The 14,874-nt window shown below is 39.4% G+C and overlaps 1 protein-coding gene across 2 annotated transcripts in view; it reads left to right on the top strand.

Annotated features, from left to right (window-relative positions):
* Positions 1-14,874, top strand: part of LOC119721442 (carboxyl-terminal PDZ ligand of neuronal nitric oxide synthase protein-like) — an 82,237-nt gene that overhangs the window by 26,755 nt on the left and 40,608 nt on the right. For both annotated transcript variants that reach the window (XR_005270193.1, XM_038191521.1), the window contains exon 3: positions 13,465-13,536. Coding sequence is in view for 1 of the 2 variants with exons in the window: in XM_038191521.1 (XP_038047449.1) it covers positions 13,465-13,536 (72 nt within the window). In the remaining variant the exon portion in view is untranslated. The remainder of the gene's footprint in view (positions 1-13,464; positions 13,537-14,874) is intronic.

The raw sequence follows: 14,874 nt of genomic DNA, 5'->3' as shown, positions 1-14,874 counted from the left end.
AAGGTGAATGGTTGATATGTAGTGGTATGATGTAAATTATATACGTACACTATACATTTGTACATAAACATCTACGTGTATATATTTGTATTCAGACAAGTATGTACTTGTAATTGTACCGGTATGTAAAAGGCTCCCTTTAGTATTGGAAGTTGACAACCTATCCTACATGTACATGTACAATGTACGTGCGGTAGTTCACTCAGATTCATCCCAGACACTGCAGTCAGTACCATGTTCAATTCCAATGCCTTACACTGTCCATCCTCAAACTATATGACTCAGTGAGGAGAGGCCATTAAAACTACATGTACATGTACATGTATGTGGGTCAGTCTGTAAATTTAGTGTCAAAAGTGGGGCATTTCTCCTGTCCCTATTACCTCTGAACTCTTTAATTTACTGTTTGCAAGTATCGCTTTAAATGAGTTCAAACTATTCTCATTTGTTGGATCGCATGTACGCAGTAGATTACTTTTCCCGATTTTAATTGGAAATCCGACCTTTTGAATGTTCCAACAAAATTTCTGATTTTCTTGTAATGTGTCCCACAAATTTAGATTTTCTAACGATTTTTCCACAAACTGTCATTTTATTTCAATTGTAATTTCGAAGAAAAGTCTATGGAAATGGCACATTGAAATCATGGTCCGACGCCTCGTTTTTCCGACGTCGGACTTACCGGTATGAGGCGTTTAAGTACGTGTACTGCAGACATGAACAAATGTACCAAGTACACAAGGCATGCAGTCTCATTTTTGTGTGTACACACACTGTATATTGCAGGCATGTGTGCTGATTAGCAAATAATTGTGTATAGTCGATTTCTTTTTTAGTTTTAATTTCTTTTTTTTTCTGTTAATCATTAATGAATCGCGCAATTTTATGGCCTTCGGGCTTGAGTGCCTTTTCAGTAGCATTTCATTGGATTATAAAGTCACAATTACAGTGTACTGGTTCATGTACCAGACATACACAGTACAGTGTTAACTGGTACAGTACCGGTAGGTGTACACGTATTGTGTTTATAAGAATACTTGCACTGCATGTTTTTATACAATTACATTCAAAGTTCTGCAACAGACATGGATATTTTTTTTCTGGAAGCACTTCGAATATTGTGTGAATATATATTTTGATGATAACGTAAAACATGAGCTAAACCAAATGCATTATCCATGTACGTATGTAAATGTCCCAGTTATTTGCGGACACAGGTCATATGAAATCTTTATAATTTTTACATATTTATAACATGTGCACTGTATACAGTACCGGTCTTTTATACACAGGTTAACACTACATTGTACATGTATTTACATGTTAAATAGCACTAGAATATTTTAGCTTGATAATGTTTTAGACAGTTTAATAGAAAGAGTAGTGGACAGTTTATATCACCTGCAGTGAGTTGTAAATTTTGTGAGGCAACATGTACATGTACATGAATGGTACTGTACATGATGTGTTCATACATTTTGTACATTGCATAGTGCATACATTTTATGTAAGTTTCTTTTTGAAAATTTGAGGAGTTAAAATGAATGTACATGTACCTCATTTGCATCGAATGATGTTGCTGAATTTGTATGGTGGACTGTTCTCTGTAAACATCGTTTTACAATGTTTTGCTCCATTGGGTGATAGCCATGTACGATACTTTGTGTATGTGGAAGCATAAATATTGTAAGTTTTGAAGGAGCAAACATGTGTACCAGCTCTTTTTTGTTCTTTTGGATCCACCATTTTTAGGTCTAGACCCCAGTGTTCAACTTCTTCCATGTCCTCTAACATAAATAAAGAGGTCATAATGTACCGGTACATGTACACGTTGAGTGAATGACCGTGCCTTACAAGTAGCAACATTTTGTGGATGTACGGTATACTGTACCGCATTCAGGCGTGCAGCTTTTCCTCAGATCCGTTGATTTCCCATTTATTTATTTATTTTTTTACTTCTCATATGTACCGGTATGTACTGTAAATGTTACAAATTGAAAAAAAAAAGGTCTTGTGTGGTCTGTAATTTCCTCATTTTATTTCTAAATTCCCAGCTGCATGCCTGTACGGTATACAGGGTATACCGACGTGAATCCAAGGTTTTATTGGTGTAAATTTTCATGTTGCACTACACTTTTAAAGAAATTACATTTTATAATGTGAACTAAAATAACTACATACCGGTAGTACATGTTTATACAGGGCCTATTTAATGCATTTTTTTCACAAATCATGTACAGTGTACCATATTAGTAGGCCTTCTTAATGATACCGGTAGAGGTCTGAACATTGTGTATCTACATGTACATGTACATGTATGTACCATGTACTTTCAAGTGTGTTATTAATTTCTGTATTGAAGTACTGGTGGTACAGTAGTTTGGAATTTCTGCACAATTCATAGCATATCAGATATGGAGTGTGGCCTAGTGGTTAGGGTGCGTGACTCATGATCAGAGGGTCATGGGTTCGAATCCAGCTGCTGGTCATATGTTGTGTCCTTGGGCAAGCCACTTCACCCACACTTGCCTCTCCTCACCCATGCAGGAGTGTAATAAATGGGTACTGGCATTAGCTGGGGAGTAACCTGCGATGGACTACCGGTAGCATCCCATCCAGGGGGAGTAGAAATATTCTCAGTTGTTTCATGCTACTGAAACCGGAGATAAACGCCGGCCTGATGGGCCACATTGGCTCGCGACAGACTTAACTTACCTTTTATATCAGATGGAATGATACTGTGACATTTTTTTTGGGGGGGGGTGGATTTGTGAATAATACCTGGTATGGTTATGAAGATTGTACTGTAAATAGATAAATCGATATAATAATTAAAAATTATATTCCTGTGACGATCTTATATGGACCATTTTTGTTGACAATCTCTGTATCAAAATGTTACATAAGTTACATGTGGACACCACAGAGGCCTTCATTTACATAACTTTATATAATTATTGAGGCCAAAAACTGATATTAAATTGTTGTTCTCCATAATACCATAAGAACCCATTTTAACTAATTAACACCAATATTCAAATGGGAAGTTGTCGCTCGTACCGGTAGATATTAACTATCGTATTATACAAAGTGCACATTGTAACTAATGCAACTTTGGTGTCCAGCTGTAACTAAAGTTAAATCATATGCATGGCATTTGTAGTCCTAGTGCTCTGAATATCACAGTAAATATTTTAAACTGCTAGATACTCCTAAGAAAGTAATGTGCTGTTTAAAACCAATCAGCTATTATTTACTTTTCTACCCATACCGTACTTGTAGCTTTATACTTACGTTAGTTACACCATTTAGTGGACACCATTTATCGTTAGTTACATAGTGTAGAATGACTGATTTTTTTTTTATGTAGATCAAATGTCCTAATTGTGATTAGATATATTGGTACACATGCAGGGTACAACATCACTGTTAGAGTATTTGGCCTTTCTTCCTAACACATAATGAATTACGCATTCATTATGTTGAATAAAAATGGACACCAATGTGGTGACCCACCCTTAAATATGATTTAAGGAAAGGTAAAGTTTAAAAACTTGTATCATCTGAAATTACTGCTAAGAAGGGTTTATAAAGACCCCAGTAAATGTGCTAAATAGGTGGACACCAAACTGTAACTTACGTTCAATAGTTTATCTGGCGTCCCTGTGCACAAACCAGAAATATTTTGAATACAGGTTACCTGTATTTGTACAATACAATATTCATCTGAGGAAATAAATTGTAAGCGTGTTTTTAATTCATTCAAAAAGGTTTACTTGTAATGTCCCATTTTTAAGTGGTATTTCGAGGTAAATTTTCCCAAAAAAATCAAGAATTTTACCACTAAAAAATGAAAATTGTGGATTTTTAAAATTTTATTTATCCGTTCATACTTGTACTATAACATGTTAAACCACCAAAACAGACTTTACCCAACTATTTAGTTATCAGGAGTGACAACATTGAGTTCCACCCTAGAATTAGCCAGTATTGTGTCCTTACATATTTGCACCCGCATTTCCCATTTTGTAAAATGTTTCCCACTTGTGTGAAAAGGTGCGAAATGTTTTCCCTTTTGTGTGAAAAGGGGTAAAAACAGTTTCCCACTTGTATTGTGTGAAAAGGTGGTAAATGATTTCCCAATGTGGGGAAAGTTAATTGTTCACATTTTGTAAAAATGAAAATGAATTCCCTAGGAAGAAAAAAGGGTGAAATTCACATTGTCAGGTTAATTTTAATGCTGTAAAGTGTAGGGACCGTAAGACAGTATGCCGAGGCAAGGGAGGGACATTTGAGTTTAAAAGGACTCTTGACAAACTTGTAAGTGTACTGTTAACCTTCAGAGACATTCTTGTATTTGACAGTTGCCACTTTATCATAGCCTGGTCATGATGGGAACGGATATCAGTCACTTCCTGATCATAACTCAGACTTGCAGAGAAGGGGGAGATCTAGAGGGGAAAATGTGGGCTGCAGTGACCTAGACTTGCCCAAGTTCTCTAAGATCCCAATCCCCCCTTTCCCTGTGGATCTGATCAGATTCAATGGCTGATGTAAAGTTCTGGTCCAGGTCAGTAAAAAATAAATTTGCAGTACTTCTACAATGTCAATGTTGCTGGTCTGTATGAGCAACAGACAATATTGTAGAAAACCTGAGGATGCAAGTTAGAGATGCAAGTTAAAATTTCAAGTTAGAGATGTTAAATTCCCCTTGCTATTTTTGAATTTCATCTGGAAAAATGGATTCCTTTTGTAAAGTGTTTTTTTTCTAGCAATACAATTAAAGTAAGTTCACTTTTGAATGAGACATCAACCAAAAAAAAAAAATATTGGTCCATGATTAAATCTATAGTCCATCATTTGTAATTAGTGCATTTTGTTCGTTTGAAGCAACAAAAGTGTTCAAAATCTAATGAAGGATACTGAACAACTTACTTGATGAAGTTTCAGCTCAGCTTCAGCTTCATATTCCGAGAAAAACAGCATTCTAGGATCTCAATTTAAAATCAAAAGTTGCTAAATCATGTTTCGAATTGTTTTGAATTGCAGCTTTACGCCATGTTGCGCACTGATCAAACGAATTATAGCAACCGCGCACGCCTGTGCGTCGTTCCAATGCTTGTGCGCGCTGCGCCGAATAACAAGACGAACAACTAATTTAAATTTTCCTACGGTGCTTCTTAAGAAGCACCGTTGGAAATGCCTTCTTTCGTTGATTTCTTCAAAATGAGAGCTTGCCAGAAAGGATAATTTCACAGGGAGTTTAGTCCCCTTACTACGGTATCTTTCAACCAGTATGTTTTACAACAATAATTACGCCGGTTACTTTTTTGGATAGCTGCAAATGATGGACTCGGGCTTTAATCATTAACTAGAATACAGTTTTGAAGTATTGGCTGCCAGACAATAATTCCGTTCTCTTGGGTTAGACTGGTTCCCGCCCCACAATCAGTATTGCTGAATTCAGACCGGGAGCCAGTCTGTTAGCAAAGTGCCCAAAACAGAAAAACTTCATATCAGAGGGTTGAAAACGCCAGAACAAGAAAAAAAAATGTGTTTCTGGTTGGAAGAAAACGTATGATTGGAAAACACGTTAAAAGATAGAGAAGGATTTGTAAAAGAGCATGGTGAACGGAACTTTAATGTTATTGCTTAAACTTTTGTATATTTGTAGAGGGCTTTTGAAACCTCAGACTCTGACTTTTGATTGAGGAGATTTTTTTGCCCACAGATTTTCAGGGCTTTTGCTCAATATGGGTCCATATGACCTGCTTTTGGAAAAACATTATGATGAGACCATACTTCCATTCAGCTTGGACATTATTTTAAAGGCTTCTGAATCATTGAAGTGAGTTTTGAAGCTACATTTTACAGCTGGAGGCAATATTTTGAAACTCAAGAAAACCTTAAAAAAAGACAAAAAATAGTACTTGCAGTGCTATTTAGTCAAGTCCATCTCAACACAAGTGCTGTCACAAGTAAACAATGATGAACAAGAACAGAGTATCGTATATTATATGGTTACTTTATACTTTTGTTACAATTGATTTGAATACATACAAGTACAGTACTGTAGCTTGAGACTTAACGACTTGAGACTGAAAGACTTGTAATGGGCCTGTTATACATGTAGGACTTGTGATGGACTTGACTTTAAAAAAAGTTGTGAAGACTAAAAAACAAAAAACAAAAGCAAAAACAGATTACATATAATTATGACAATGGGATTAAAAAAAACGAAGACAAAAAACCAACAAAATGATCCGGAGATCTATGTACAATGTACATACAAATCATTTTAACATTCAATTTTGAAATTGTTGGAAAATGTTGATGAATAAGACTGAGGGTTAGGCCAAAAATCCATTTGTCCATTGTCGATATGTATTGTGTTTGCGTATCCATGATGCGTACTCTGTAAATCCATGCGTACATATTTCCCTGTGCTATTGACAAAATTTGTAAAAGCTCAATAGAGAACACAACTCTAGCATGTTTTGCGAGTACAAGTCTCAATCAAATTTGGATGAGTTTTGGCAAAGTAAACATTTTATGAAATAGACACTGCAAAGAACTTCTTAATAAAATACAAAAGGTGTAAATATTCCATTTTTACCAGTGGAGTATTTTAAAATCCAAATTGAGGCAGGCCCTAGTTTGTTTCAATCCGATGCACACATAAACTGCTTCGTTTTAAAGCTAACCATAAATTTTCATCTTTTTACCCCACCACTTTATTTGTTTCTTTAAGATGCGGGCAACAAATCCCGTGCGTATTGTACAGTATGTGTCATCCGTTTCAATCGCTACATGAAGTGTATAAAATATTAACGGATAGGGCAATACAGAAAGTGCTCTGCGCAATACGGACACATGCATGTGCCTTGCTTTTCAAACAAATGATTTTCACTCTTAACACGTGACGGGCACATGGATTTTTGACCTGGATACAGGTGCGGTACATACCCAATGTTATCTTTGAGTGTGTTTTGTTACTTCCCCCAGCTTACTCGCGCCTGGCTCCTCGTGTGATGACAGACATGCGCAGTGGAGCTACGGTAAATAAACGAACGGTTTCGGGTAAAGTTTCGTGCAGGTAGAGCTGGAAAGTTGAACTTTGACATGACGCACCTTCATCCGAATCAACTGTCTAGAGCTAGGTCTAGGTCCACGTCCATTGAAAATACCCGGGGACGCGCTGACAATAGACCCGTAGCCGTAGCTCTGGAAGCCCGTTTCGGACACGGCCTGAGGCATCCGCTGGACGTCACATTGGCAGCCATGTTTATTGCATGGCCTTATGGGATACTAACCCAAGTAACCGGCTCGGCGAGTCGGTTACTTGGGCCAGGCTCGAGTAAGCGTGAGAAGTCACGTGAGAGGTAAATCGAACGCTGTCGCGCTTTCACGAGTAAACACGGGGGAAGTAATCGAATGCACTCATAATGAGCAAATAAAATGAGCAATAACGAAAATACAAGTAATTAATCAATACTGTTGTAATCAAGAAAAGACTTGAACTGGTTTCGCAGCAAATAAACTGTTAAATGAAGTCTAATTAAGATATTTTTCTCTCTTTGTTTTATTAAATAAAAGTGCATTTTATTTACGTACATGTACTCCCCAATGAAAGCAATTGAATATTCAACATCCCATATTTGAATGTATGGCCAAGGGCGGATCCAGAACACAATTTTTGGGGGGGCCAAAAAAAAATTTGCTCCCCCCCAAAAAAGTGGGTCTCAAAAATTACGGCATGGGGTTCGGGGCCCGTGAGGGCCCCGAAAAATTTTTGGATTATAGATGCTCTGTGGTGCGATCTGAGGCAATTTCTGACCACTTTAACCAATTTTTTTTTAGGAAAAGATGGTGGTGTACTCATTGCCTGCCTTTATTGCGATGTCACATTAAAAAAAAAAAAAAATTGGTTTCGTTTTGGGGGGGGCCATGGCCCCCTTTGGCCCCCCCCTGGATCCGCCCTTGTGTATGGCATATGTAACTTTTAAGTCATTGGAGGCTGGATGGTTATTCAACAGGCATGACATACATGTACACTCGACCAAAAAAAGAAAGTCCCCCTTAATACTTTTTGTCTACATGTAACTCAAAAACTACTGGGTACATCTTGGTCAAATTACGACTGATCAGTATACAGAAATTCCTTAGCAATCCCGCTATAGATAGGCCTACTCTTTGTTTGGCCCAAAACAGTGGTAATGTTTACAAAATTATGCAATTTATGACAAATGGTACCCCCCAAAAAGTTGCACTTTTGTATAGGTGCAAGGTGAGTGTGAACCACAACTTGCACGTATACAAAAGTGCAACTGTTTTCGGTATCATTTGTCGTAAATTGCATCATTTCCTACACATTATCACTGCTTTGGACCAAATAAAGATGGCTGGATTGCTACGGAATGTATGTACATGTGTACGGTACTGGTTAGTCGTTATTTGAGTGAGAGGTGCTCAGTAGTTTTTGAGTTACCCAAAACAAGTATTGGAAGGGGGGGGGGAGACTTTCTTTTTTGGTTGAGTGTATTTCAGACTTTTGTCTGAAATCAGATTTGTTCAATCTGAGAGAAAGACATCAGTATGGAAAGCAGTACATCTTCGGACCTCTCATCCAATTTTTAAACTTTTTAATTTGAAAATCTCGTCCATGATTCAACTCGAGTCTAAACTTTGAAAATGACTGGCTGCCCTTGCACTTTGAAAGTTAATCACTGTCATGATTACTGAAATAAAAAAAACAAGAACAAGACGTTGATGATTAAAGTGTGAACAAAAAATAGCAGGAAAAGGTGTTGGGAACAGGGAGTGAAATGTAAAAAAAAGAAGAAAAGCAAATTGCGAAAAACAGGTGGCAGGGAGCAATAGGACCTGAAAAAAGGGGGTATTTAAAAGTACAGAAGTGCATTAACCAAAAGCACTACTTCTGCGAGTCCTTTGTCTGAACGAGCGCTTGACGTGTACATTCAAGGAAATTCATGTCCCGGGGCTCTGCTTAGTCGGGAAATGATTTCATCGGGTAGCCCTGGACCCTGCAAGCTAGTCTAACCCTGCCCTCCGTTTCCTTTGTGATTGGAACCAAACCAAAGTGGAATAGTCTGAATGAGCAGGTCAGATTCTGACTTCATCTCCCTCCCCCCTTCCAAGTTGATAGAGCTTTTCCTGCCGACACATGAAAATTAGAAACTTGTGAGGTTGTTCAGGGGGTACGAGTCACGTTTTTTTTTTGTCGGCCTCAGAACAACCAGGTTTTAGAAATGGGGGCTGTGAATTCCGGGCGTGGAGATGTTAAGCTCCTCTAAAAAGTGATGTCATCACGCCCTGTGTCATGAGTACCTAGTTGTGAATTATATACCGTTTTGGAAAGTTGCAGCTGAATTGGCCTTCCCGGTTTCGTCCTGATTTGAAGATTGCATTATTTGATGCCACATCACAGACGTACATGTACATGTACATGTACACGTACAAGTATGCTGTTAGTTTGGGTGCCTTGACACAGTTGATTAAGTCATTACAAGTGACACAAACATCCGTTTGCCCACAGTACATGTGCGTCAGCGTTTGTGAAGGCAACTCTATGCCATCTGCTTTTGTAGCAGATGTGAGTTTATCCGTGCGCCGTGCACCAAGTCTGCTTCACATCTCAAGGAATGAAAACCATCAGACGTTATTAAAGACTACACAAGGGCTTGACATCTCGCTGTCTGGACCAATCAGATGTTACCAGCGAGGGACCGGGACGGAATTGAAGCTTACAGCCGGACCCCTGGAAGGGAAAGTGTAAATTTGGTGTAATGTTGCAACCCATGTGTGAGCTGGCATCCCACTCCTATCGTACTGTGCCTTGGTTCTACGTGTACATGTACATATCTTCAGAGAGTTCTCCATCAATGAAGAGGGATAAATATGTGAAATACCAGAACTGCCATGAGCGATTGCCCGTGCTCTTCCAGTAATCGTCCGTGACATTGAGAGAAGTTTGTGCTGCGAAAGCTTAACGTGTGTATGATTGTGGATGATTGTGAAATCCTTCCATGATACCAGCTTGGTGGGTTTCACAAATTGAACAGTTTTCCTGTAATGTTAGATGTGTACATTATGCGTTTGTGTCAGATGTGCTTTTGAAAGTTGGATGCTGGTTTCAACTGCTCTGAATGCTGCATCTGCCGTATTCCTTCTTGTTCTTTTCAAGTGAAATACTGAGGAATATTCCGTGCACAAACTTACATGTATGGGGTCCATCATTTGCTTCAAACCCTAACTCATCACCGTGGTACGTTTCATTGTTGTATGAGCATTGGATGCTCTTCAACATTCCATAACCGACTGGCAGCTGTTAAATGATGCACAGGCACTGATCATGCTGTCTGGCGTGGATCATGTTGTCTGCCATGGAAGTATCCAATTTGTGAAACAAAAATAACCAGTCAAGCAAAATGTGCCTTGAGTTTAATTGATGAGTCTGTTAACTACCAGTGTCACCCAGTAACCCGAGGTTCTCCTTTCAATTTTTTCCAACTACATTGTATCATCACCTTGATTGGTTGAATAGTTTTTTTGCAGACTGTAATAGAGTCAGTAACCCTCAACCTAAGGAACACAGTTTTCCAAACAAAAATCTGCATCAGAACTGTTCCAAGTTGACACAATTTAGCATTCTTTGTATTCGCAGCTCTCTGAGCGAAACCCATAAATAAGTTGTACCCAGCTGCCAAGACTTGAACCAGAACCCACTGATTGAAGGGCAAGCCTTATACCCTTTCAGCCGTTTTTCATTTTTCTAGTTGTAAAATACCTTGAATTTGAACCAACACTACTGGTGGTAGCCATGTCCATGAGCATTCAACTCGGATGACCTTCGAGTTCCCAGTTTCAAAGCGCACACATTTGTATTACGTCCCACTGTCAGGGATTTGAACCCGTTACTCTCTGTGTGCGAGACAAGTCTCCAAACCACTCCACCACTCTCAGGACTGGTTTATTGAGGATGTCGGTCATAGTCGATGCGCGCAAGTCCAACTTTGGCCCAGGGAGGCGGTCATCGTCTTCGTCTAACCGCGAGCTGATGGCCAGCATGAGGCAGAACGACCTCTGGACGACCCAATCTGAGATGATTTACGTAAGTGTTTGGGCCAAAAATCGGAACATGTACATGTTCATGCCTTGGAGGGTATGGATCAGCATGACAGGTATTAGTGAGCCTTTGTTGATGTACATACATGTACAAGATACAGGTAAGGTACATGTAATTATGTATGTTTTACTGCTCAGCACTCCGGACCCAAGAACCATTGAGTTTCAAGAAATAAATCTGGGAACTATACCGGTATTAAAAAGTAATGTACATGTATGTACATGTACACGTGTAGAATATGGTCTGAGTTACATGTACATGTAGCATAATGTCGCTTGCCACAATATTTTGTTATTCTCTATCTTGAAGCAAGTTGGCCAGTCATGTACCGTACATTGTACATGTTGGGTGTTTCTCATTCATGAACATTACATGTTCTCAAGATCTACAGTTAATTGCATTTGCTAGATCATCGTTGAGTCACTACACCCCTCCCCCTCCCCCTTGAAAGTTCCTTCTGACCAGCTAGTGATGCCTGTGTCATGCCAGAGGTTTCCTCTGGGGATATTGACTCACGGTGTCATATACTGACTGGGGATGTTCCTGAACTTTGACCGAGTTTGTGAACCTTAACCTTAGTACTGAGTCGTTCTTAAAGGACTGATGAGTTGCACGTGCTGTGATTTGGTAAATTATCCGGTTGGTTAGTAAAAAGTCATACGAGCACGCACCAATGATTATTATATAACCGACATATATACTGATCCTTGTCATTTGATTGGTGGAACTCACATCACGTGTCGTTCGTTATTACTGCCATTCACGCCGGGGCTCAAAAAGTACTATCCACCCGTGGGAAATACTATTGAGTCTGGATCATTCTTGACACGGTATTTGTGTGCAAATGCATGCTCGTGTGCGCGTTCAGCGTTGCGCGTATTGTTCCAAAGAGCCAGTGCTACAGCGTTGGGTTCAAACATTTTCGTGAAGGAGTGGTTAGGAAGAGAGAAATACATTTTTCACCAATTGTGTATTGAAATAAAAATTCCAATATATCAAATGACAAGGATCTACCGGTACATGTATATAATGTCAGTTTCCATATATAAAACAAATATTGAGTGGCTTTAAATTGTGAAATGGGAGGAATATTATTGCTCGGTAAAATCTGGACTTTTCCAGTTCACTTGGCGTTGCCTCCTGAAATGGAAAATTTCAGATTTCACCTTGCGATAATATTCCTCCCATTCCACGCTGAGCCACTCAATGTATGTATAGGAGCGCCCATTGGATAAACACTCAAGTTGCGTTATGCTTCTGGTTGCAATGGTTCCAATGCTACTTAATGGCCAATGGGTGTGGTTTATACTGAACTGACATCACACTTACAAACTGGATAGACATGTAAGTCGGAGAACATAACTTGACCACAGCCAAACTTAGAGCCAACCAAATATAAACATGTACAAATGTACCATGCATTAATTGTACCAACACTGCAGACCAAGCCAAGTCAAACAACCAAACCGAGAGGTGCCTTCCACTCACACAAATGTGTTTGTCCTCGCAAATTTTGTCAAAATGATTGCACCCTGTATGCCATCCCCAAAATGGGATAGCAAGCAATCGTCTCAGCAGAACTGTTCGAAATTGCTGTTTTATATTTTGAATTACACTCTTCTATGATAAAATCCCCAATCAGCACTGACCTCTACATACGTTATTCTGATTCAGCCATTTACAATGTAGTGTGTCATGTCAGTCCTTCTGATTTGAAAATCACAGGCGGGTGGAAAAAGGCACACCTGGATTTTTCTAGGCGTGTGTTTTTTCTACATGTAGGTATGTGATTTTCTAGGTGTGTGATCTGTGGTCCAGGGAAATTCAGGCGTGCAATTATTCACAATTCTCAGGAAGCTTTTAGTGTACGTGTACGATACCATACATGTATGTGACGTTGCGGTTTCATCATCAAATTATTGAAAATAAAAAGTGTGCCCGTCGGCACACTTTTAAAAACTAACCTCTTTAGGCAGAATAATTTCAGAGGGTACATTGTATTTGGTACCGGTCCTGTTTTTAAACATTGAGTAGGGTTTTTCTCGTTAAGTTTGTTTCCGGGTAATTACCGTACCAATGTTCCCACGTGCCTTTAAAAAGTGTGGCCCTGGTTGATCCCGCACAGTGGCAGATGTTTAAGGATTCGGAAAGACTCAAAGCTATGAAACTGCCCAGGGATCCAGTGAGGGTTAACGATGTTTGTCAGATTGGCAATTATTGGGTGAACTCATCAAGAACGTTCCCTGATGACAGCTTGATAATTTGATAAGCTTGATAAAAATTGATAATTTCTCATCCTCGTTTGCGTCTCTCCGCAGTATATCGGCACGCTTGATGTTCCACGCCCGAGCAGCAGAATGGAGATTGTCACCGCCATGCGGAGAATCCGGGTAAGTTTCCTCTACTTACATGTATTGGAGTTCTGCTCGTAATTGAGGATTAGGCTGTACATTCTCTGATGGCATGGCACCCCAGCACAAAATTACCGCATGTGTCTGCTGGGAGTGCAGCCCTACATGTACTGGTATTTGGGGTCTAGTCATTATGTAGTACTGGTCCAAGACTAGTGGATTTGGACTGTTTTCCCCTTGCAAAATACAGCCTTTCACATGTGAGGTTGCTATCGACGAGACGAAACAAACCCAGGAAATATTGGCGGCACTACCCATGAAATTCCGATCATACATGTGTGGTATACATGTACCGCACTCGCACTGTATTCATTTGCACGTGCCTGAGGTACATGTGCATGTACATGTACATGTTTGCTTTGAATTTCCCGGGTAGCGCTGCCAATATTTCCAAGACTGGATTTGATTCATCTTGTTGATAGAGACCTCCGCTGCAACTCCACGGCAACTTACATGTAACTGCTTTTGTCGCAGGACTGACTCCAAAATAAGGGAATAAAAATCCCGTCTTAGACCATAACTGCATGAATACGTCATTATGGAGAGCCATATAAAAGCAGAAGGTTCAAGAGAGTAAAAAAATCTGCTTTCTTCACCAATTACGTATTGTACCGCTACCAATAGGGCCTACATACTGTACATGTATCGGTACTTTCTATATTATTCAATATCTGGGTTGGCAAGGAATTGTGACTTTAATTGCATTTATCCAGTCAATGCAAGCCAATAGATACTGAATTATGTGGTTATGTGGTTCCGTGGTTGACAGATCCGTAAAATTGGGCCCTGGGTGTGGTTGATACAGTTGTGCTTGCCTGGTTGGTTTTCAATGGCATTACACTTGGTGTTATGTATACATGTGTCAATTGGATTGCCCTATGTCATGTGTCAATTACAAAGGGGTTCCAATTTTTTTTATGTGGTTGAGGCTTGTGGAAAAGTGTTTATAAATCCCCTGTGGGATATAATAGACATTTCACCACATGGTATTCCCCTGATTGCAGCCAGTTTGAAGAGTAGGCCTACAGAGTTGTACGTTTTGCCACTTTTGATAAAAGCACATTCACTGTGACAAGTATAGTACCCAGTCATGAGTCACTAATGTCAGTTGCTTATCGGTATCTAACATGCCATCCAGCAGGATGTTAGAAAAATGTGTACCGTACCAGTATGTGCTGGGTTGTCATCAGGGGTTGCCATGTGAAATCTAGGGAGTTGGATTTTTAGGGTACATGTGTATCTTACAAATCATCCGGTGCCTGGAAGAAGGTTGGAAGGGCGAAAAATGGGTCAAAAGGTCAAATTCAGATTTGTTCA

Source organism: Patiria miniata, unplaced genomic scaffold, assembly GCF_015706575.1.
Source record: "Patiria miniata isolate m_02_andy unplaced genomic scaffold, ASM1570657v1 HiC_scaffold_13, whole genome shotgun sequence".
In the NCBI taxonomy this organism is placed as follows: Eukaryota; Metazoa; Echinodermata; class Asteroidea; order Valvatida; family Asterinidae; genus Patiria; species Patiria miniata.
This window is presented reverse-complemented; position numbering and strand designations above follow the sequence as displayed.